Source organism: Colias eurytheme, chromosome 4 (assembly GCF_061535395.1).
Source record: "Colias eurytheme isolate Ceu_HAF_F1 chromosome 4, ilColEury1 Martin Lab GWU primary, whole genome shotgun sequence".
NCBI lineage: Eukaryota > Metazoa > Arthropoda > Insecta > Lepidoptera > Pieridae > Colias > Colias eurytheme.
Genome location: NC_142983.1, coordinates 1,712,391 through 1,732,496, shown reverse-complemented (window position 1 = coordinate 1,732,496; position 20,106 = coordinate 1,712,391). Strand labels below are relative to the sequence as shown.

The following is a 20,106-nucleotide window of genomic DNA, read 5'->3' as shown; positions in this document are numbered from 1 at the left end:
TTGGTGTACCCTTTCCTATTTCTATTAATTGTCTCTTGCTCAATCCTGCCAAATATTTTGAAGCCATTAACAAATTTATCACTCGAAATAATATAAAATTGTAAATATATTTTTTTTTATCTATATAAAGAAAATGCAGTATGTTTATTTTTAAAATAGAATTGTTTAGTTTTTGATTTATTTATAATTTTTAATTAATAGATTAGTGTTATATAATATATGTAGATTAGTGTTTTAGATTGTATATTGCTACTTCTCTGATTATGCGCGTGCGTAAAATTTTCTGTAATAATTGTAAAAATGTATGTTTCCCTACCTTTTAAAACTTGACACTGGCAAATAGTTTAGTCTTATTGCCATGATAAACGAAAAAAAAAAAAAAAAAAAAAAAATTAATACCTTGACAATTGACAGTTGACACATGACATTTGTCTGCATCGAGAAATCGATTGAAAGTGAAGAAATGAAAATATGGAATGAAAACAAAGAATATTTAACTAGTATATATAATTTTTTACTTACCGTTATCAGTTTATAATCAAATAAATATGGATCCTGCTCTGTTGCGGGAGCGTGAGGCGTTCAGAAAAAAAGCACTTGCGACACCGAGGTATGTTACATACTTGTTGAATGTTCGTAGTCTACTAACTATATGATTTATACATTGTCCAGCACTCAGGGCAACTTTCGCCCGTCTCACTCCCACCTACTGTGCAATTATAATTAAATCCTATTAAACTTCTCAATTTTGCTAAATTTAGGAGGTGATTGTAGTAAATTTACACACTTACAATTGAAAACATCCTCATTATTGTTTTAAATAATAGTTGAAGTAGTAAGTCCTAATATAATGGAAAAGAGAAGTCCTGAGCCTAGTTTACTATTTCATTTTGTACACAAGACTATGATCATTAAAACCTTATCTTTAAATATTTCAGTGTTGAAAAGAAGAAGAAAGATGAGTCCCCTTATAAAGATGACAGCAAAAAGAAGTCTAAGTCTTCTAGCTCCTCAGCTAATGCTGCACCTAAGTTGGATGCATCAAAGTAAGTAACAAATGTCATAATACTTGAATTATTCTATAAATACTTATATCTATTATATTCCTGTTTCTTTTGCAGCATTGAAGCAGTTTTTGTCTACTTATGTTTTAAGTATAAATTTTAAAGAAATTTATAAATATAAACTTATATTTTGCTATCTAAAGAAAATCAGTAAAACACAGTTTCTACATAAAAGATCCGCACATAATAAACTCGTGCAACAATAAAATATTTCAAAAAAGATACATTTTAATAACTCAGGCCCCGGAACCACAGACACAATAGAAAATCTATTGTGTCTGGGACCGATCAGGCCGCTTGGGGCTCAATGGGTTAAAGCACTATTCAATGTTACACCAAATATTTACTTACAAGAATAATTATAAATACAAATTTATTTCAGCTACAAAACCATGGCAGGCAGCTCCTCCTATAGATTTGGAGTGCTTGCCAGGATTGTGCGGCACATGAAGGCGAGGCACCAAGAAGGGGATGACCATCCACTGTCCCTAGACGAGATTCTTGATGAAACCAATCAGTTGGATGTAGGAAATAAGATTAAACAGGTAAATCATACAGAAACAGCAACTGAATATAGGTCTGCTCCATAAGAAAAAAATATTTCATAAAAGATTAGTTTAAATGTTTTTGTTTTAAAATTTGGTAAATATACAGGGTGTCCCACTATTGGTATACTAAGCGCGAAGGGACTTATAGTTTTGCATACACTGATCACGTAAAAAATACTTAAACAACAAAATAACGTCAAAAAAATTTTGCTAAATTTTTCCTGAAAATTCATGTTTTCTTCTCTAGCTTAGCGCAGCCGGCTTAAACCGTTTCTCTAATATGAGCATTTTGTCTATGAAAACATAATCTTAAACGATAGCTCACGTGCTGATGGCAAAGTTGGACGGGGAGCTTGTTATGGGTGTACAACATAGAGTTTTAAAAATACATCTATTTGAAAAAAAATGCGTCTGGAATTTTATAAGTATTTTTTACGTACTCAGCGTATGCCAAACTATAACCTTCTTTGAGCTTAGTATACCAACAGTGGGACACCCTGTATAGTGCATGTTGTAAATAATTGCTGTTGTTAGTATTTTCCTACATATTAAATAACTTTTTAACAGATTTTAAATGCAACTTAGTATATTTTGTAACATTTGACATTTAAATATTAATCTTCATTGATCTTTCAGTGGTTGCAAACAGAAGCACTGCAAAACAATCCCAAAATAGAATGTTCTCTCGATGGAAAGTACATATTCAAGCCTGTGTTTAAAATTAAAGATAAGAAATCATTGCTGAGGTAAGAAAGTATTGTTAGCCAAAGATTATAATTATTATATTATCTGTATGTATCCTTAAATTAAGTTAATATATTACCTACATTTTTTTCTTCCCAATAACACAACATAGAAATAAAATAATATCAAATATATTATTTTTATTTCATAGTTTTTATCAAACATCCTATTTTCATAGACTACAAAAATATTCATTAACAAAACATTCATTATTACTGTTATTTCAACAGATTACTAAAACAGCATGATCTGAAAGGACTCGGTGGAATATTCTTAGAAGATGTACAGGAATCTCTACCTCATTGTGAAAGAGCTCTCAAGAATTTAGCACAAGAAATATTGTACATAACAAGGCCTACGGATAAAAAGAAAATATTGTTCTATAATGATAAGACTGCTAATTTTGATGTGAGTACCATTTTGTGAGCGTACTTATAATTTTAAAGTGTATTTTATTTGGTTAGTTGCAACAAAAAAATAATTTGGAAAATCCAAAAGTGCACGCCTCATAATTTTTTTTTAATAAATATTTATTAATTATTATTTTTGTTTATTTAATAACAATTAAACCACATCGAATCAGACCCTGAAAAATGAAAGGGTTCTATTCCTGAGCATACTCAAGCGTAAGAGAAAAAAAAAGACTCGATTAGTAAAGTATTTCGGTCGCTATCGTGTTAACAAGAAAAAGGATCCGCACATACAGACACACGGACGTCCAAGACAGAACTTTTTTAAACTGTTTTTTAACTAGTTTAAATAACAAAAATGACATCAAAAATATCATGAACGTTAAAAATAGTGTTTTTTCTTAATATGTGTGTGTATGTATTATCTTACAAGTGCAATGTATGATACATAAAGACATTTTAAGTTTGAAAAATCAGATGTTTTGCGCGAAGTGACAGTAGTACCCACCTCAACGCTTCGCTTATGAGGCGTGCAATAATAATTAATAAAAAAGTCTATTCTACACTGTCTTTGCCTAATTCCATAGAGTATTAAGATTTCTATTATAATATCTAACCACTTCAATGGTTGCTTTTAATAATATTCAACATTAACATTACGTATTTTTTATACTCAGGATATTTACATAATCAGATTTTTTTGTATACAGGTTGACGAAGAATTTGTTAAATTATGGAGAGCGACGGCGGTAGATGCTATGGATGACGCGAAAATTGAAGAATATCTGGAGAAACAAGGAATTAAATCTATGCAAGATCACGGCCCTAGAAAACCTGTTGTGCCCAAAAGGAAAAAGGTTTCGCAAAAGCGGCGTCAATTTAAAAAGCCTAGAGATAACGAACATTTGGCAGATGTATTGGAAACTTATGATGATAATACATTAACACAGAAGGGTGTTTCTATTAAATAAATAATTAAATACAAAACTTGATTTTTATTTATAATTAGCAAACCCATTTATAATTATTATCTTTTAACCTTTGGTTAAAAGATTTCAATTATGTTGATATTTCAGTTCCTTTGTCGTGGCTTTATACTATTCATATAAATATTTTTAAATCACTTCTGCGATATCGATCCTAGATATCAATGATAATAATCGAAAAAAATCCTCAAAATCCTAATTCCGCGTTTCCACCTGCAAGTAGACTTGCAAGCTGCTGTCTGACATTTCTCGCGGAAGTTTTTTTGCAGATCGAAACGAGGCCTAATAGCAAAAGGTGGCAAAAGTATGACAGATGCAGAAAAGTCTTTGCGCTATCTACTAAAAAGAACATTAGATGTCAATGTCAATGTCATTTTTTGTTGTACCTATTAATGAATGTAAATAAATATTTGATTCTATTATAATAGAAATTAACAATTATTTTTAAACATAAACATGGCCAAAAACTTACGATACTCCTTGTCCTGGAATGAACATTTAAGTAATATTTCTAGTGGTTTGAGTTCTTTACAGCAGGTAAATATTGTAATAGTTAGTAGTAAGTATATATATCGAAAAATGCTAGCACTAGAGCATAAACAATGAATAATTATGAATTAAAATACTTAAACATTCAGCATATTGTTTCTGTAATAGATTAAATTTTGCAAAATGTTGAATTTTTCCATATTTATATCTATGTACATTGTGCAAATTTTCTTCCTAGAATGTCAGTATAAACTGTAACACTATAACAATTATTATACATAGCATTTTAATTTCTGAACACATATTTTCATTGAATATACAATTTCCTTACTATACCTTAATTTTCTAAGAATGAAGAATTTGTTGATATGACATTGGCAGCCGATGGACACTTCGTCAAAGTCCACAAGGTAATAATGGCCCTCGCTAGTCCATATCTGAAGGAAATAATCTCATCCACCAAATGTGATCATCCAGTTATATTTTTAAACGTAAGTCATAGCTATTTTTATATTTCAGTGCCTTCATAGCTGATATTCCTCCTGGGTTTGATTCCTAGTGTAGGCCATTAAAATCAGTTAGCCTGGCAGAACACAGAAGACTGATCATCTACTTTTCTGTCAATAAAATCTATAAGTGAAACCACAGAACAGTAAAGTAGATAGAAGTGTGATGTGGGCGTGGCCCACGTGTCACTTGTAAGGTAAGATCACCTAACTTGCTCTCAGTTGTGCGCAGAAAAATATTCGAGTCGGTTGTCAGCTGTCAAACCTTTTTTCCGTATTTATTCATTAATTAGGACGTGTTGTTCGGTATAAGAGTGCAAAAATGATAGCAGACGAAATAATATCAGCAATGGAGGCATTTCATACCATCGGTAAGTCTTATTTTTATTTATTTTACATATAATATTTTATGTTATATCTTCGCTTGTAATTTGTCAAAATTGTATACAAATATCTAGTCAAAATGAACCTTAATCCGTAAGAAATTAGTACTATTATAGATTGAACAGCAAACAAGAATTTCTGGAATATTATTGCAATAAACAAACGAATGTCGCTTTAGTGATGCTTGTGGCGCATATCGACAGTATCGATACTTTAGAAAAGACAAACATTATAAATATTAAATTTTATTTTATTTTTCCTTAGCTTTCATTAGTCCAATTTATTTACAGATTTCCCAAAGAGGCTAATTTAAAAGAGAAATGGATAAATGCAACGTGACGAGTTAACTGAATGCCGAACAGCACTAAGCAGTCTAACAAAGGCCATCGATACAGCAAACCTACGGCAGTTCCAAGATTTAAAATAATGCATATTTTCTGTTTGTATTTTGTAAATATAGATTAATACTATTCTATTCCGTTTTTTATTTAATAATAATAATATAAAAAGACGTACTTAGTAGTAATAAACATACTCCAAAATGTGACACATTATACTATACTCGTATAATAGAAAGAAAAAAAATACACAAAAAATATTTATTTGTGAATTATCGATATCTCGATATCGATAACAAGGCTGACATCCCTCAGGGCATAGCATCAGATAAATATCAAGTTAATGTCATTAATGTTGAGTGACACAAATTTCAACCTTATCTCTATGTGTTGAGGTTCAAAGTTATATCTATCGAAAACTAACGCCCTCTGTTGTGGAGTAGCTGAATGTTTTTCGAATTTGGAATTTCTGTGCAATGAGAAACAAAACAGCTAATATACCTAGAGATGTTATACTAAAATAAACCGTAACATGGTGCGTTAGGGTACATATTGAAATGCTGAATTTATAACCTAAGTCAGTTTTTACTCAAATTAAGCTGTCCAATCAAAGGCATAGTTTACTTGTAGTGTACTGTATAACTATCGGTTTAAATGTGTGGGTTTGGCGACACTGGTTTTCATACTAATTATGACATTATCGCACTTCTATTTGTTTTTATTGTTCTGTGAGTGAAACTAATATTAATGCCTATTGCCCCACCTTCCTATGATTCTTACTTGTAATTTTTTTACCTTATTTTTAGTAAAATATTACACCAAGAAATTAATTGCATACGTAGTATATTATTATTAGTCTGTGATTGCATATATAATAAACTAGTGGTCCACCCCGGCTTCGCCCGTGGTACATTTCGTGGTACATTTTCACAATAAAAGGTAGCCTATGTCCTTTCTCGGGTATCCAAATATCTCCATACCAAATTTCATGCAAATTGGTTCAGTTGTTTAGGCGTGATTGAGTAACAGACAGACAGACAGAGTTACTTTCGCATTTATAATATTAGTAAGGATTATCATATAAGAATCAATTGTGAATACAACTTTTGTTACATTATTTCAGAAAATTAGTTATACAACACTAAGCTTAATACTGGAATATATCTACACTGGAGAAGTTTATGTGCATTTTGAGAATATAAATGAATTTATAGTTGCTGCCAAAGATCTTCATATAAGAGGATTACAAGATATGGTAATGGAACTTTCTATCATATTTTTGTGATAACTAAAAAAAGCTTCATATATTGTTCAAGAGTCACTAGGTCATAATGACCTTTCACTGCAATTAAAGTGCTTGAGAACCAAATTGAATTTAAATATTTCTGCACTTTATCAGCAGTCCAATAAATAACAACTTTGTGAAAAACAAAAACATATTGTTAAAAGCCATAAAATATTTTGTGTATGTCTCAAATATATTTAAATTGCATTACTACATAATTTAATTCAAACTTTCCAATACATAACATTAAAAATATAAATTATAGTTTAAATTCTTTTTTGAAAAGAAAAATATTTCTTACAGAACATTGTAAACGCAATACCAACAAGCAATGAGCCATGTACATTAGATTCGACACATCACAGTGTTGAGGCAGACTGTATTATAACATTAGACAATAGTCAAACGGAAGTTATTGATGACGATTTGGAAATGTAAGTTTTTTTTTATCTTTATTAATAAATTAACAATTGTTTGATCAGACTTGATCATGCCATCCTCATGGGCATTACAAAAAAACAACTATCTATGCTTAATAAACTGTAAGTTTTTTTCTGGTCACTATGCTATCTTCTAAATGGATGCACCAATTTGGATATTTTCCGTGTTCAAATTCACATCTTGATTCAATATTTTATTTAGAGGACAACAAGATATACGGGATCAACGATTATTATTATATTATTTGTAAATTATCACTCTTTTAATATCAAGCAATAGGCTATAATAATAATAATAATTACTTATATTTACAGCAATGATTCATACAGCGTAAATGATAGTGTTAAGGGTGTTAAGGCAGAAAATAGAACAGATGTGGACAACGAAGACACAAGCCAATGTGAGTACTTTATCACTTTATAAATGAACTATCTAAACAATAAGTAAAAAATTTCTCATTGTATTTTTATTCAATTCCATAAAGAGGACTGAACACTTTCAGTTTAGTTGTCACTCAAGGGCTAAGCTTTGTAAAGGAATGATTAAGCTTTATGTCAATTTTATTCAATTTAATCCAAACAAGGTCCTAAAAAAACGATTTATTGGAATGGTAAATAACAATTTATAAATAACTAGCTTTCCGCCCGCGGCTTCGCCCGCGTTTTCAAAGAAAAACCCGTTTCCGTAGGATTTCCGGGATAAAACCTATCCTATGTCCTTTCTCGGGTATCAAAATATCTCTATACCAAATTTCATGCAAATTGGTTCAGTAGTTAAGGCTTGATTGAGTAACAGACAGACAGACAGAGTTACTTTCGCATTTATAATATTAGTATGGATTATTTGTTAAATTTCATTATTTTGTAATTGTTTTTACAGGCATACCATTACACTACACAGTATCGAATCGTGGATCTTTACAAATGATTCTCAATAACTTTATGTATTATTTAAAACATACGAATAAGGATAACTCGCGACAATGGCGATGCGTGGACTATTTAAATAACAGAAAGTGCCCTGCATTAATATTTACTAAAGGCGATGTTGTTGTACAAAGGTACAGTTACTTATCTTCTTCTTCTTTTCTTATATATAAAAATGAATCGCAAAATGTGTTGGTAAGCGCATAACTCGAGAACGGCTGAACCGATTTCGATAATTCTTTTTTATTATATTCCTTGAAGTACGAGGATGGTTCTTATGTAGAGAAAACGTAAACATGTACCACGGGCGAAGCCGGGGCGGACCACTAGTTTTTAAATAATTCCTATAATAATTGTGTTTGGAAATATCCTTTAACTTCCAAAAAAAGTTTTATTCTATCATTGCATCTTATCTACTTGACGTAATTTACCTACACAATATAGCAATGAACTATATTCATATTTTATTACAATTTGTCCAGTATCTAATCCAATGAGATATGAGATTTCACTATATAAATAATGAATTGTTTTCACAAGTCATACCGTAAAATACTTATAATTAAGTAATAATATAATTACAGGATAGCAGCACATAACCACGCTGTACATAATGATAAAATATTTAAGAAATTTAGATCTGGAACAGTTTTTGCAGCAATAAAGGATGCCGTGGATAAAGGTCTTAATGTTTCTAAAGCAAGCAAAGAAGATCCTTTAAATAGTGAATAAACAATTATACTGATTAATTATATTGTTTCATTTTCGTCTTTTAAATAAAAATTTTAATAGAAATTGTGTGAGTGATAAAAGAAACAACTTTAATATACAAAATAAAATTTAATGGACCTGATACAACATTTATAAATATATGTAACAACAATGAAAACATTTATAACAGTTATGTATTTGAGCAAACTCATATTTCAGCAGCATATTGCTAAGTTTCGATAAAATTTACACTTAATATAAATATAAAAACAGGAATGTAAATGGAATGTCATTAACATGATTTAGATCTTTCGTGAGTATTCAAGTATAACCCTCAAAAAAAATATAACACTTATCTAGTTTTTACTTAATACATCATATTATGCTTAGAATAAAAATATAAATGCACATCTAAGTACAATATTCGAAATGTGAAAATAATTAGATATGTAATTGATTTTTCACAAAAGTGGGAAGCACGAATGCAGCCTTATGGATGTCACTATTATAGTACCTGAGATTCATAGATAACTCTTCTTGGCGGGAAAAAGTAATGGCGGGCTTGTCGAATTGTACGTCGGGATCGAGTGAACCGATCACAAATCCGATTTGGCCAGAAGGATACGTCGGGACGGAAGTCCACGCGTAAGCTGATTTAGGAAATTGGTTTTTACAAATGTTTAATGTGCTCGAGACTAAATCCATGCTATACCAAAAAGTACCAGCTTGCGAACACACAATTCCGTTGGGTTTTAGAGCACTTTTCATGAGCGCAAAGTAATTCTCTTGGAATAAACTGACGGCTGGTCCTACAGGGTCACTGCTGTCTGTTATAATGACGTCAAATTCTTGACTATGATTCTTCATAAATTCAAAGCCATCGCCAACATGTAATTTTAACTTTTCACTTTCGAATCCTACTGCCATGAATGGTAGATATTTCTTGGACACTTCTATGACTTTCTCGTCAATTTCTACCTGAAATCATAACATAAAAATATTAATAAGTTGTGTGTAATTATTTTTACTGAGTCCTTATCTTAATGCAAGTAAATGGTAAAGTTACGAAGATTAAAAAAATAAATTTAAATAATTTTAAATTATAGAAATTTAATAATGCATGTGCCCTTAGACCCTAGATAAGATAAAATATCACACTCCAATCTTGGCGAGACAATGCCCATTTATTTGTATTTAACCTTCATTTGAAATAATTTTATCTCTCCTAGCAATGATAAGAACCACATTACAATGTTCTGTTGATATACAGTATAAAATATCTATCGGACTAACCAAGATATTATATTTTAAAATATTTTATTACTACATAATATAATATTTTGAAAAATAATTTATACTTTGGAATTAAACATTGAAAAAAATCAATTAAGTCCAATATTACCTTGTATTCCATGCTGGCTAATAAAACAATAACTATTATACTAAAAAAATATTTTATCAGATTTAAAACTTAGTTTTAGCCCAAAATGATGATAAATATTATTACATTTATACATAATTTAAAATAATATGTACCTGCACAATTTCCTTAACTTTTGGGTGTTTAGCCACATCTCTGGCCACACCCCCATCCCCCCCACCAACAATGAGCACCTTTTCAGGATTCTTGTGGCAACACAAAGGCAGAAATGATATCATTTCCTGAAAAAAATAATTAAGAGAAGTGAGGATAGGTTGTTCTATTATATAGTAAGTCTATTTTTAAACTTCTTTAAATCCAACTACCAACCTTATTTAACTTGTTTTAAAACTATTTTGAAACTTTTTGAATACTATATATTTTTTCTAAACAGAGTAGAATATCATTCTTGATATTAACTTCATAATTACCTGATATGAAAATTCATCTTTCTGTGTGCATTGAATGATCCCATCCAAAACAAGGACTTTTCCAAAGCTAGTAGTATCAAGGACCAAAATATCTTGATATTTGGACTTTTCTTTATGAAGGACTTCTTTCACTTCAAAGGAAAATGTGCCACCAGGCCACATCTCACATACTTCAGTGAACCAATTCTTTTTCAATGTATCCATTTTTGTATCTGAAATTAGAACTATGGTTGATAAAACAAATAAAAATCCTTATCATTTAAATAAGAATGTATGAGAAAATAATTAATTGAGTGATACCTATTTAAATATTAATTTCCATAGAAAATATCATTTTTTTAGCTACATAAGTTACGATTCGGCTGTTCTCAATATAAACAGCGGATACAATCAGAATAATTAACTTTTAACTCTCTCTCTAACAAGGTATATATTTCCATAGCGGATAAAGTAACAACAATTACTACAATAATTATTTTAAAATAATTGCTTTCGCTGTAAAATTACCTCGAACTTCAAACCACACTTCAAACACGTTTTCGCTGCAGAAGAACTCGCAAGTAAACTAAATTCCAAGTAAATTCCTTATCGGTGGTATATTTTAATAAATTAAACTAAGTAAATATAATATGAAGTGAACTTCAATAATAATAAACTGATAACGATTTGATTACTACGGTACCTGCTTGTTATACGAAAACAGATAACAACTTATTTATTTTTTGTTTATAAAATATCTTGCGCCTCCAACTTTATAACCGACACCACTTTGACACTACACTCAACGTCAACACTCAACAGTCAACACTGCAACCAGAGTTTCTAGTTCCTACTTTTCTTTTACCAATTAATATGGAATTAAATACAATTATGATTAGGGGACAGGTAGAGGTAGGTTCTTATTTTAGCTTCTCATTATAAAAAAAATATTCATAATTAGTATATAATTATTGTTATTTGCAAATTGCAATATATGTTTTTCCAAATACACAATTTTGAGTACCCCAAGTTTAGGGAAAATTTGGAAAATGGTAACCCTGGACTCCTTACTTGACAGTTGACATGGTTGGTTGACACTGTGGTTGACACCAATTATCAACATTGACGTAAAAATATATCTTATATCATGGAAGTCATGGACACCACAGTGGCACAGTGGACACCCTCATGGAAATATACTACATATTATATTTAAAGTATTTATTACTACTGTAATATATACTCTAATGGCAGCCACACACGATGCTGTATACTTGTGTAAGCTTGGACTTGTACAAATTCACGTATTTCGGAGCCGACCACAAACGGCTCAAGCATGTTTGCACAAATATCATTTCACTGGCATTCGTACAAGTGTGCGTACACAGTGTGCGTATCTGCTCCATTTAAAACAATATATTTTTTTTGAAATTGAGCTACCCGGTTGTGTTGTTTTCTTGTATGGATGATGCAGATGCATTAGTTGGCTTTATTTTAGCTACGAAAAAATGAAAAAATTGAAAACTCACAAGAGAAATCGAACAATATGGACTAAAGACTGGCTAAGAAAAAGAAATCATTATTCGCACATAAATTTATTGAATGAATTGAAATTTGCACCCGTGTAGGTGGCTAGAACAGTACTGAAGCTTGCACGCGCTCCCACACACGTTCATGTAAACTTGCGCGAACGCAAATTTACACAAGTTGAGAATTGAAATTTTTAACTTTTGAAAGAACTTGTGCAAGTGAAAAACTTGCGCAATTATCTTCTATCACACGATAAAATATACTTGCACAAGTCCAGACTTGCGCAAGTATACTGTATCGTGTGTGGCTGCCATAAGAATATAATATACTTAATTCGTGACTTATTTCCGTGCCCATGAGCGTGCCCATAATTTATTCTTTTTTTTTGTTTTTGGCCGGACTGAACTATTTGCCTGTGTCAAGTTTCACAATATATTATGTATATAATTTCATGAATAAATTATTAGTGTATAATTTATATACATAATATGTAATATTAGGTAAATCCATCTTAGAAAATTTACACAGGAACATTAGATATCCATAAAATGTGATAAAATATATTCTCTGTATGATTTTAACATTTTGCATTTTACCAAGTTAGTCTGTGATAACTGATAGATGTCAATATGACAATCCAAAAAATGTTTACATACATCCAAATTCCAATTTGAAAACAAAGAAAGAATTAATTGAAAGCTTAATTAATTTTAGAAGAAACTAGAAATTAGAAATGGATGAACAACTGATAACTCCAGAAAAGTTTGTAATAGCAGCGAAAAATTTTATGAAAATATCAGAGAAAATAAAGGATAAATGGAAACTGCACGAAAATATCGAAGTTCATAAGAGTTATTTGAAAAAAGAAACATTTATTCAAAATAATAACAGAAACCTTCCACTTTTGAAAGCAGAGTTTGTAATATTTTATAATTTAAGTTATGGTGTACCATCATTTAGTTTTAATATTTGGGATGAATCAGGATCTTTCTTAACTTTAGAGGATATTAGACAAATGTCTTTTATAGAGTGAGTATCTTAATATTTTTTGATTTTACAAATTATTCAGTAATTCATCAAGTGATTCTAGATTTATTAAGCCCTATTGTGGCTCAAAATAAACATCAAAGAAATCACAAGAAAACATGCCAGAATCTATGATTAAATAATATCTCAACCATCTTATTGTATTCTTTCATTCATATAATATGCTTTGAATGGGTAACTTTTCAATTTATCTTTTCATGAGAATGAAATTTAAATTGTAAGAAACAAGTAATGTTACATAATATCCCATGATTTTAATTAAATTATAACATATTTTAAGTACTTAATTATTATAATATGAAAGATGCAAAAATAAACTTATTCAAGTTTATCCATGCACCAAAAGCGAACAAACACTACATATATTTTTTATTTACCTTTTATGAGGGTAGATATTAACTTTAAACAAAACTCAACAAGGTTACTATATCTTTAATTATATAAAACCAAATCCAAATCTTTGTATTCAACTATCTGACATTCTTGAATTATAAGTGTAACTAACACCAATTACTTTTATACATAGACTATTGGTCCGCCCCGGCTTCACCCATTGTACATGTTTATGTTTTCTTTCCATAAGAACCATGTTCGTAATTCAAGGAATATTTAAAAAAATATATTATCAATATCGGTCCACCCCTTCACGTGTGATGCCGTGACCAAGGGAATTAGGGATTCATTTTATATATTACTAGCGGTCCGCCCCGGCTTCGCCCGTGGTACATAATATTTACGTTTTCTCTACATAAGAACCATCCTCGTACTTCAAGGAATATAATAAAAAAAGAATTATCAAAATCGGTTCAGCCGTTCTCGAGTTATGCGCTTACCAACACATTTTGAGATACATTTTTATATATAAGAAGAAGAAGAAGATATAGATATAGATAACATAACAGGGTGTTCATTTCAGGATAAGAAAGGAAGATTTCTACTCAGTAGTGACACAACAAGAGCATCCTGTATTGCATCGCCCATATTTCATCATGCATCCATGCCATACACAGACACTGTTATCTAATTTTAAGGAATCTAAGAACATAATTGTTACATTTCTAGGACTTATAATGCCATTATTGAATTTAAAATTGCCATTGGAATATGGTCTATGAAAAGGATTATTTGACTATAAAAGGTGAGTTTGGATATGTTAAAAATAAAGTTTTATGTTCAGTAAATTGATTATACAACACATATGATTTTAATAAAATTATCACAAAGTCATGTTGTGTAGTTTAATTATTTTGCAAGTACATTAACTTCAAAAATTCATTTTTTTTGGATTTTGTTTTAGTTTTATTTGATACTAGCTGTGCTCCGCGGTTTTACCCGCATTGCTCGCTCCTGTTGGTCTTAGTGTGATGATATATAGCCTAAAGCCTTCCTCGATAAATTGGCTATCTAATATCGTACAACAAAATAATTTTTCAAAACGGACCAGTAGTTCCTGAGATTAGCGCGTTCAAACAAACAAACTCTTCTGCTTTATAAAATTTATTTTTAATAATTTATTATTTGATTTGATATAAATAAATTCTATTAAATTATGTTTGAACTGTGAAAGCTTAACAAGATAAAAAGTAGTAAAATATATTGTATATGTATATGTCAATGAAATGTTTAATTTGAGAGCCCCACCTATCTTCCCAACTTTTCTCATTTTGAGTGTTTCGTACCAAAAGATAAAAAAGGGCCCTATTACTAAGACTCGGCTATCTGTCTGTTCATCTTTTTTCTCCTATTTCTTCTTCAATACATGTGTTATGGGCTCTCTTCACAATGGGCAGTGTTGGCCCAGCAAATTATCGTTGATGTTTGCTGCCAATATGGCGATTATGAATAAACAACTATAATGACGGCCGATCATAGACATTTAGGCCCTCTACACTATCGTGATTGCCTCTACGCCCAACGCTGCCCATTGTGAAGAGGGCCCATAACACAATAATCAATTTTCACAAAGCTCAGCCGAATGATAAGCAAAAAAAGTTAAGGTCTAGGCTAATCTGAAACGCACGGTGCGACGTTTTTATTGATATCATATTGTATAGATAAGATAGTTTACGTTCAGTCAGTCATCCATTGTCGTATTTACAGGTTACATTATTTGTGTTTTTTTTTTTTTTAAATATGTAAAGTGTTGTGCCTTATAATGAAGGATTGTGTATCTGTGGGAAACTTTGTGAATCGTCTGCGGGAATGCTTGCTATCATGCTATCAGCTCTTGTACTTTTGGCGCGTAAGTGATTCCAAATATAAATATTTTTTTATTTTTTTCCTGAATAGTGAACGATGTAGTCTATTATTGTCTATGAACGTAATTATGTGTTTTTTATTAAAATAATTCGTATACTTACATACATATTTTTTATTTCACGTGAGTCCGTCTGAAGTCGAGTCAAATTATTAAAATGCAAATGTTTTGAGTTTTTCAACAAAACTAGTTTGTTAATCAATTTCTTATTATAATTGATATAGAATCATATATCTGGGTAATAAGGATCAATTTCGCTTCTTTACAACATGAATACTATCGGTAATATAGTTTTTATGTCACCGAAGATAATAAAATTTAAATTATATTGCGTTAATCTCTTTGATGGTAGTCATTAATTGAGCCAAGGTATAGGTGTAGGTTTGTTTCGAACAGTTAAGGCTGCAGTCTAGCAAAATTGCGTTTTCAACAAGTTATTTGACAATTTTTTCCCGGCTAATGAAATGATAAACTGAATTTTTTTTTCTTGTTTATCAATTAGTGTTATATACGCAATGCGCGTGAATTTTTTCACATTTATAAAGTTACTTTATGTTACCTTAATCAAGCCTTCAAGATAAGTCTCTTTCCCCCAAAATCATTTCGAGCTAAGTTTGTGCACTCACTACGTTGCAACCGATTACAATTTACACAATCTGATCAGCGCATTATTATCCTTATATAGTCGTTATTAAAAACTGCTGAATACAATTGCCGAAAAACTTATGATTTTCTTAATTAGAACGTTATAAATTCATGAAATTTCCCATTTTTTGCCTTACAAAATCTATTGATAAATACTGATAAAAGTTATTTTTTCCATTAATTTATTCGATTTGGTTGAAGACCAATGAGTATTAATCCTTTAAAAATTTTTTTTTTTAATTTTGATAATTCTTTAAATATTAAAAAAATATTTAAAATAATTGGGAAAAATCCTAGCGAATTTCTTTAGTCGCGCTCCTTGGGCCGGAGCGTTCTGACGTGTGCTCTACGCTCGATTTTCCTTCATACCGAAGTGAAAGTTACTCTACTTCATTAAATTTAATATTTTTGTTAATTGATTATTTTTATCTTAGTTTTGTGCAAATATTCGTATTTTTAAACATTTGATTTCGATATGGAAAATAAACGAAAAAAATACGCGTGTAACTACTAGAAAAAAAATTATCTTCGAACATAAAGTTAATGAAACCAAATAGATTGCAAAGGTGATTGGCAACAATTTCTTTATTTTACGGGGTGTCAGTAAAGGGATGTATATTTCTTTAAAACTAAAGTAAGCTCATAAATTTTCTTATAATATAATTTTTTTGAAGTTCCAAAAATGTTTATTTTTCATTTGAGAAATACGAAATATAATATAAACTTGTATTGAGAACTTGATTAGCAAAATGACAATAATAACTTTTTAAAAGTATAACGAGAAATATCTAAAAAATTTACTTTATACACTCCCATATCAAAAAGGGAAAATGGGACTAGTAGAAGTTAAATGTCTAATTCCGGCAAAAGACATGAATGCGGAAGATGTGGTTAAAAAAAATTAATATTTGAAATACAATGCAAAAAATAACACTTTTGTCATAGATAAGAATCATGACTATTTTTTCTAAATTCAGGGACAACTAAACGTTGCAGAAGCAGAAGTCTGCTTATTTGCTGTTTGGACTGGAGTGAATAATTCGTTAAAAATAGAATATATAAAAAAGTATGTAACGTTTAGGCAAAATAAAATGATGGACCATTATCAAGATTTTACATAAATTGCCTACTGTCAGAATTGATTGATTCGAGACTTCAGCATTCGATGCCCATCAAGGACCCATCCTATATCATTCAAGCGATTGAAAAAAAAGAGATAAATCCAGTGCAACCGATAAAGCATCAGAATGCTAGCAAAAGATTTATTAGGTTTATCAATATAAATCTATATATTACACATAATATAATAAATCTGTAGAAGACGCGAAGACTGACATCCGCGCGGACGGAGTCGCGGGCGGAAGCTAGTCAGAAATAAATATTTTTTGTTTTCATTTAACACAAACATTACATTTTTTTTATTATATACAAAATTTGTTTATCCGTTTTAAACAACAACTTTCACTAAGAAACTTAGGTCGAAAAAAATGTATAGAGTTCTGCATTTTGTATGGAAAGCTTATTTTTTTTATATTTCGTCCAAATTTCTTTGTAAAAGTTGATCAGTTATATAAACATGAAGTTGAAGATATCAATAGAAAGTATTCGCAAATTTTGTGTACTGATAAAAAAAAAAATCACCCGGTGTAATTTTCACGAAAATTGTTTCAAATTGTCATTTTTGGTACTTATTACGAATATTAAATTATGCATACGAATGATTTAATTTTTAAAAATTAAGTGGAGCAACTTTCCCTTAGTACATTTGTATTATTTACATATAGGATGACAGGATGCATTTGTTTGCACTACTAGACCAAGCCCTTAATTACAATAGAACTTGTTAGTGTTCAGAATTATATTTTTTTCTCCTTAAAAAAATATTTAGCAAATTAAAAAAATCAGCAATATTAGAAAAAAGTTGTCTGCGTTGTCTTTCGACAGATCATTTAATTAAAAGAAGAGTATCCAAAATCCTACCTGTATCGTATCAACTAATACTTAATATGTGTTAATATTCCTACTAAGTACAGTTTACTAGTGTCAATTATTTTGAAACATTTTGCTTTCAATAAGAAATTTTGGTGTTTAAAAAACATTTTTAAATAAGTTGCAACTGAATTGTACCTCTGAAATGCGCATCTCGGATATAATATTGTCTATAGAAAAGAATAACGTGATAAAAAATACCTATTAGGTACCTACTTATCTCCAATGATTTTTTCTATTTCAGATTTCAGCCTAATAATTTAGGTAGTTACGAATATAACTTTTGAAAATAACAAACTTACAATAGATAGTAATATGAATAAGAATAATATTATCGCATAGTTAAAATAAAAAGCTAAAAATTTCATTGTTGAAGGACAACTGGACAAAGGACATTATAATTTTCAAATATAGTTACAAAGCTATACATAATATTGACACTATATATTTTATTAGCGGGAGATTAGATTAGAACGTAACATTACAGGCTGTGTATGATTTTAAGGAATAGATTATATTATTAATCTTATCGGTATATATTTGAATACGTAAAACAGTCGCAGAAACATCTGTTTCCTTTATTTTGGTAAAACCGCTCACTTATTAATAAAATAATATCATCTTATCTTATAGTGTGCATTTTAGATATTCAGTCTTTTGAATTTCTTTGACTGTCTCCTTGGTATAGCGTCTTGGGTTCAACCACCGAGGGGTCTTGGGTTCGATTCACGGTGGGGAATAATAATGTCGCGGTCGGACAGGATATAGAAGGACTTGTCCATAAGGAAATTGATCAGTGAAACTGTTAAATGTATAATGCAATGCAGCTGCTCTATAGGTACCCTAATCTGCGTCTATACCCCATCATGGTATACGGAAGTTCACTAACTGTTCTTTTAGTCAAATTCGACCTAGCTACTTAGCCTTAAACTACTTTCAATGATTTATTTATTGAGATAAAATCTCCAAATACAGGAGATAGAGAAACAGACAGATTTGAGGGCAGTACGATATCGCGAAAACGATAAAGTCATATATCGGAATAATCTTAACTCACTAAGTACTTATTCTAAGTAATGAGAACACTTCAAATTTCAATACGTCCTGTGTTAAAAAAATGCGGAGTCATATTATATTCTTGGTTATGACCTCATCCAAATATGATTGATTTTAGGAAAAAATTGTGGACATTTAAATGCAAAATAAAAACCGGCCAAGTGCGAGTCGGACAAGCACACGAAGGGTTCCGTACTATGGGGAGGTCCTTAATATTTTATTTTATTTTTTTGTTATAGCGGCAACGAAATACATCATTAATTGTGAAAATTTCAGCTTTCTAGCTATCACGGTTTATGAGATATAGCCTGGAGACAAACAGACAGACGACGAAGTCTCAGTAATAGGGTCCCGTTTTACCTTTTCGGTACGGAACCCTAAAAAGGAAAGGAACCCTAAATGGGATTACGTACTTGGCTGTACGAAAGCAAATCTGGAAAAAATCTTTCGATACGTTTAATTATATTATCTTAAAAAAATTAACATTTAAATACTATCTCGTTTTGTAGCCTTTTATCTAAAGTTGATCGTATTAACTTTGATAAAAGTAATAAAAAAATTGTATATGCTCTTTCTAAAAAAAGGTACATACTCCTAAATATGGTTATAAGTTTATAAAATCTTTATAACGGATTTTAAACGGGATTTATTTAAAAAAAATCACTCTTTTTACTGTTTACTTTCAACGCGATCACAGAATGCTCTAATGATATTACATAATTACATAAATTACATATTTATCCTGACATTTAAAAGGTTCACAGCCAGCGTGGTCACTTACTATAGGGACATGTGAACCTAATCTAGTATGTATAATCACAGGAGTTATAATCTTCTTAAATAGTGAATCTTTTAATTTATTAAATGGTCACTTAAAACCTTAGCTAACATTACATAATGATTTGATAAAAAAAAATTGA

General features: G+C 30.2%; 6 protein-coding genes and 1 long non-coding RNA gene across 9 annotated transcripts in view; 5 read left to right on the top strand and 2 right to left on the bottom strand.

Moving 5' to 3' along the window:
• The window catches only part of Hexo1 (beta-hexosaminidase 1), a 33,064-nt gene extending 32,412 nt beyond the window's left edge, over positions 1 to 652 (bottom strand). The window contains exon 1 of the mRNA XM_090120325.1: positions 523 to 652. The gene's annotated coding sequence lies outside the window, so the exon portion shown is untranslated. The remainder of the gene's footprint in view (positions 1 to 522) is intronic.
• TfIIEbeta (transcription factor IIEbeta) lies at positions 471 to 3,753 on the top strand. The gene is made up of 6 exons (XM_090120328.1): positions 471 to 610; positions 939 to 1,046; positions 1,447 to 1,609; positions 2,249 to 2,358; positions 2,587 to 2,764; positions 3,477 to 3,753. The coding sequence occupies exons 1-6, from the start codon at positions 549 to 551 to the stop codon at positions 3,735 to 3,737; spliced, it is 882 nt and encodes a 293-aa protein (XP_089976454.1). The 5' UTR covers positions 471 to 548; the 3' UTR covers positions 3,738 to 3,753.
• Positions 3,754 to 4,121: 368 nt separating this feature from the next.
• On the top strand, positions 4,122 to 8,870 carry LOC149908746 (uncharacterized). Of its 2 annotated transcripts, none has more exons than XM_090101555.1 (7): positions 4,122 to 4,289; positions 4,592 to 4,732; positions 6,593 to 6,724; positions 7,058 to 7,188; positions 7,510 to 7,595; positions 8,075 to 8,255; positions 8,706 to 8,870. In XM_090101555.1, exons 1-7 carry the CDS (start codon positions 4,209 to 4,211, stop codon positions 8,851 to 8,853), a joined length of 900 nt encoding a protein of 299 aa, XP_089957681.1. In that variant the 5' UTR covers positions 4,122 to 4,208; the 3' UTR covers positions 8,854 to 8,870. The 2 variants fall into 2 exon arrangements, with proteins under 2 accessions (XP_089957681.1, XP_089957682.1); XM_090101556.1 differs by having other exon boundaries at positions 4,151 to 4,289; positions 4,623 to 4,732.
• On the top strand, positions 4,885 to 5,606 carry LOC149908747 (uncharacterized). The gene is made up of 2 exons (XR_016458650.1): positions 4,885 to 5,118; positions 5,422 to 5,606. It is a non-coding gene; the product is annotated as an uncharacterized LOC149908747 (long non-coding RNA).
• A 58-nt stretch (positions 8,871 to 8,928) lies between the features above and the next one.
• Positions 8,929 to 11,462, bottom strand: SpdS (Spermidine Synthase). 2 transcript variants are annotated; one of them, XM_090120324.1, is made up of 4 exons: positions 11,366 to 11,462; positions 10,684 to 10,895; positions 10,369 to 10,494; positions 8,929 to 9,810 (listed from the first exon to the last, which is right to left on the bottom strand). In XM_090120324.1, exons 2-4 carry the CDS (start codon positions 10,885 to 10,887, stop codon positions 9,274 to 9,276), a joined length of 867 nt encoding a protein of 288 aa, XP_089976450.1. In that variant the 5' UTR covers positions 10,888 to 10,895; positions 11,366 to 11,462; the 3' UTR covers positions 8,929 to 9,273. The 2 variants fall into 2 exon arrangements, with proteins under 2 accessions (XP_089976450.1, XP_089976449.1); XM_090120323.1 differs by having other exon boundaries at positions 11,191 to 11,458.
• A 1,383-nt stretch (positions 11,463 to 12,845) lies between these two features.
• On the top strand, positions 12,846 to 14,426 carry Atg10 (Autophagy-related 10). The gene is made up of 2 exons (XM_090101554.1): positions 12,846 to 13,221; positions 14,156 to 14,426. The coding sequence occupies exons 1-2, from the start codon at positions 12,926 to 12,928 to the stop codon at positions 14,352 to 14,354; spliced, it is 495 nt and encodes a 164-aa protein (XP_089957680.1). The 5' UTR covers positions 12,846 to 12,925; the 3' UTR covers positions 14,355 to 14,426.
• Positions 14,427 to 14,705: 279 nt separating this feature from the next.
• The window catches only part of LOC149908743 (phospholipid-transporting ATPase IF-like), a 34,258-nt gene continuing 28,857 nt past the window's right edge, over positions 14,706 to 20,106 (top strand). Inside the window, exon 1 of the mRNA XM_090120321.1 lies at positions 14,706 to 15,481. Within this exon, the coding sequence (XP_089976447.1) occupies positions 15,395 to 15,481 (87 nt within the window). The 5' untranslated portion in view covers positions 14,706 to 15,394. The remainder of the gene's footprint in view (positions 15,482 to 20,106) is intronic.

Excerpts from the sequence above, each read along its gene's own strand:
- TfIIEbeta (XM_090120328.1), top strand. The coding sequence starts at position 549 with ATGGATCCTGCTCTGTTGCGGGAGCGTGAGGCGTTCAGAAAAAAAGCA. Across the intron at positions 611-938 it reads AAAGCACTTGCGACACCGAG|TGTTGAAAAGAAGAAGAAAG; the intron begins GTATGTTACATA and ends TAAATATTTCAG. Across the intron at positions 1,047-1,446 it reads CCTAAGTTGGATGCATCAAA|CTACAAAACCATGGCAGGCA; the intron begins GTAAGTAACAAA and ends AATTTATTTCAG.
- LOC149908746 (XM_090101555.1), top strand. The coding sequence starts at position 4,209 with ATGGCCAAAAACTTACGATACTCCTTGTCCTGGAATGAACATTTAAGT. Across the intron at positions 4,733-6,592 it reads ATCCAGTTATATTTTTAAAC|AAAATTAGTTATACAACACT; the intron begins GTAAGTCATAGC and ends ACATTATTTCAG. Across the intron at positions 7,189-7,509 it reads ATTGATGACGATTTGGAAAT|CAATGATTCATACAGCGTAA; the intron begins GTAAGTTTTTTT and ends TTATATTTACAG.
- SpdS (XM_090120324.1), bottom strand. The coding sequence starts at position 10,887 with ATGGATACATTGAAAAAGAATTGGTTCACTGAAGTATGTGAGATGTGG. Across the intron at positions 10,495-10,683 it reads AAGATGAATTTTCATATCAG|GAAATGATATCATTTCTGCC; the intron begins GTAATTATGAAG and ends TATTTTTTTCAG. Across the intron at positions 9,811-10,368 it reads AAGTTAAGGAAATTGTGCAG|GTAGAAATTGACGAGAAAGT; the intron begins GTACATATTATT and ends TTATGATTTCAG.
- Atg10 (XM_090101554.1), top strand. The coding sequence starts at position 12,926 with ATGGATGAACAACTGATAACTCCAGAAAAGTTTGTAATAGCAGCGAAA. Across the intron at positions 13,222-14,155 it reads AGACAAATGTCTTTTATAGA|GATAAGAAAGGAAGATTTCT; the intron begins GTGAGTATCTTA and ends TGTTCATTTCAG.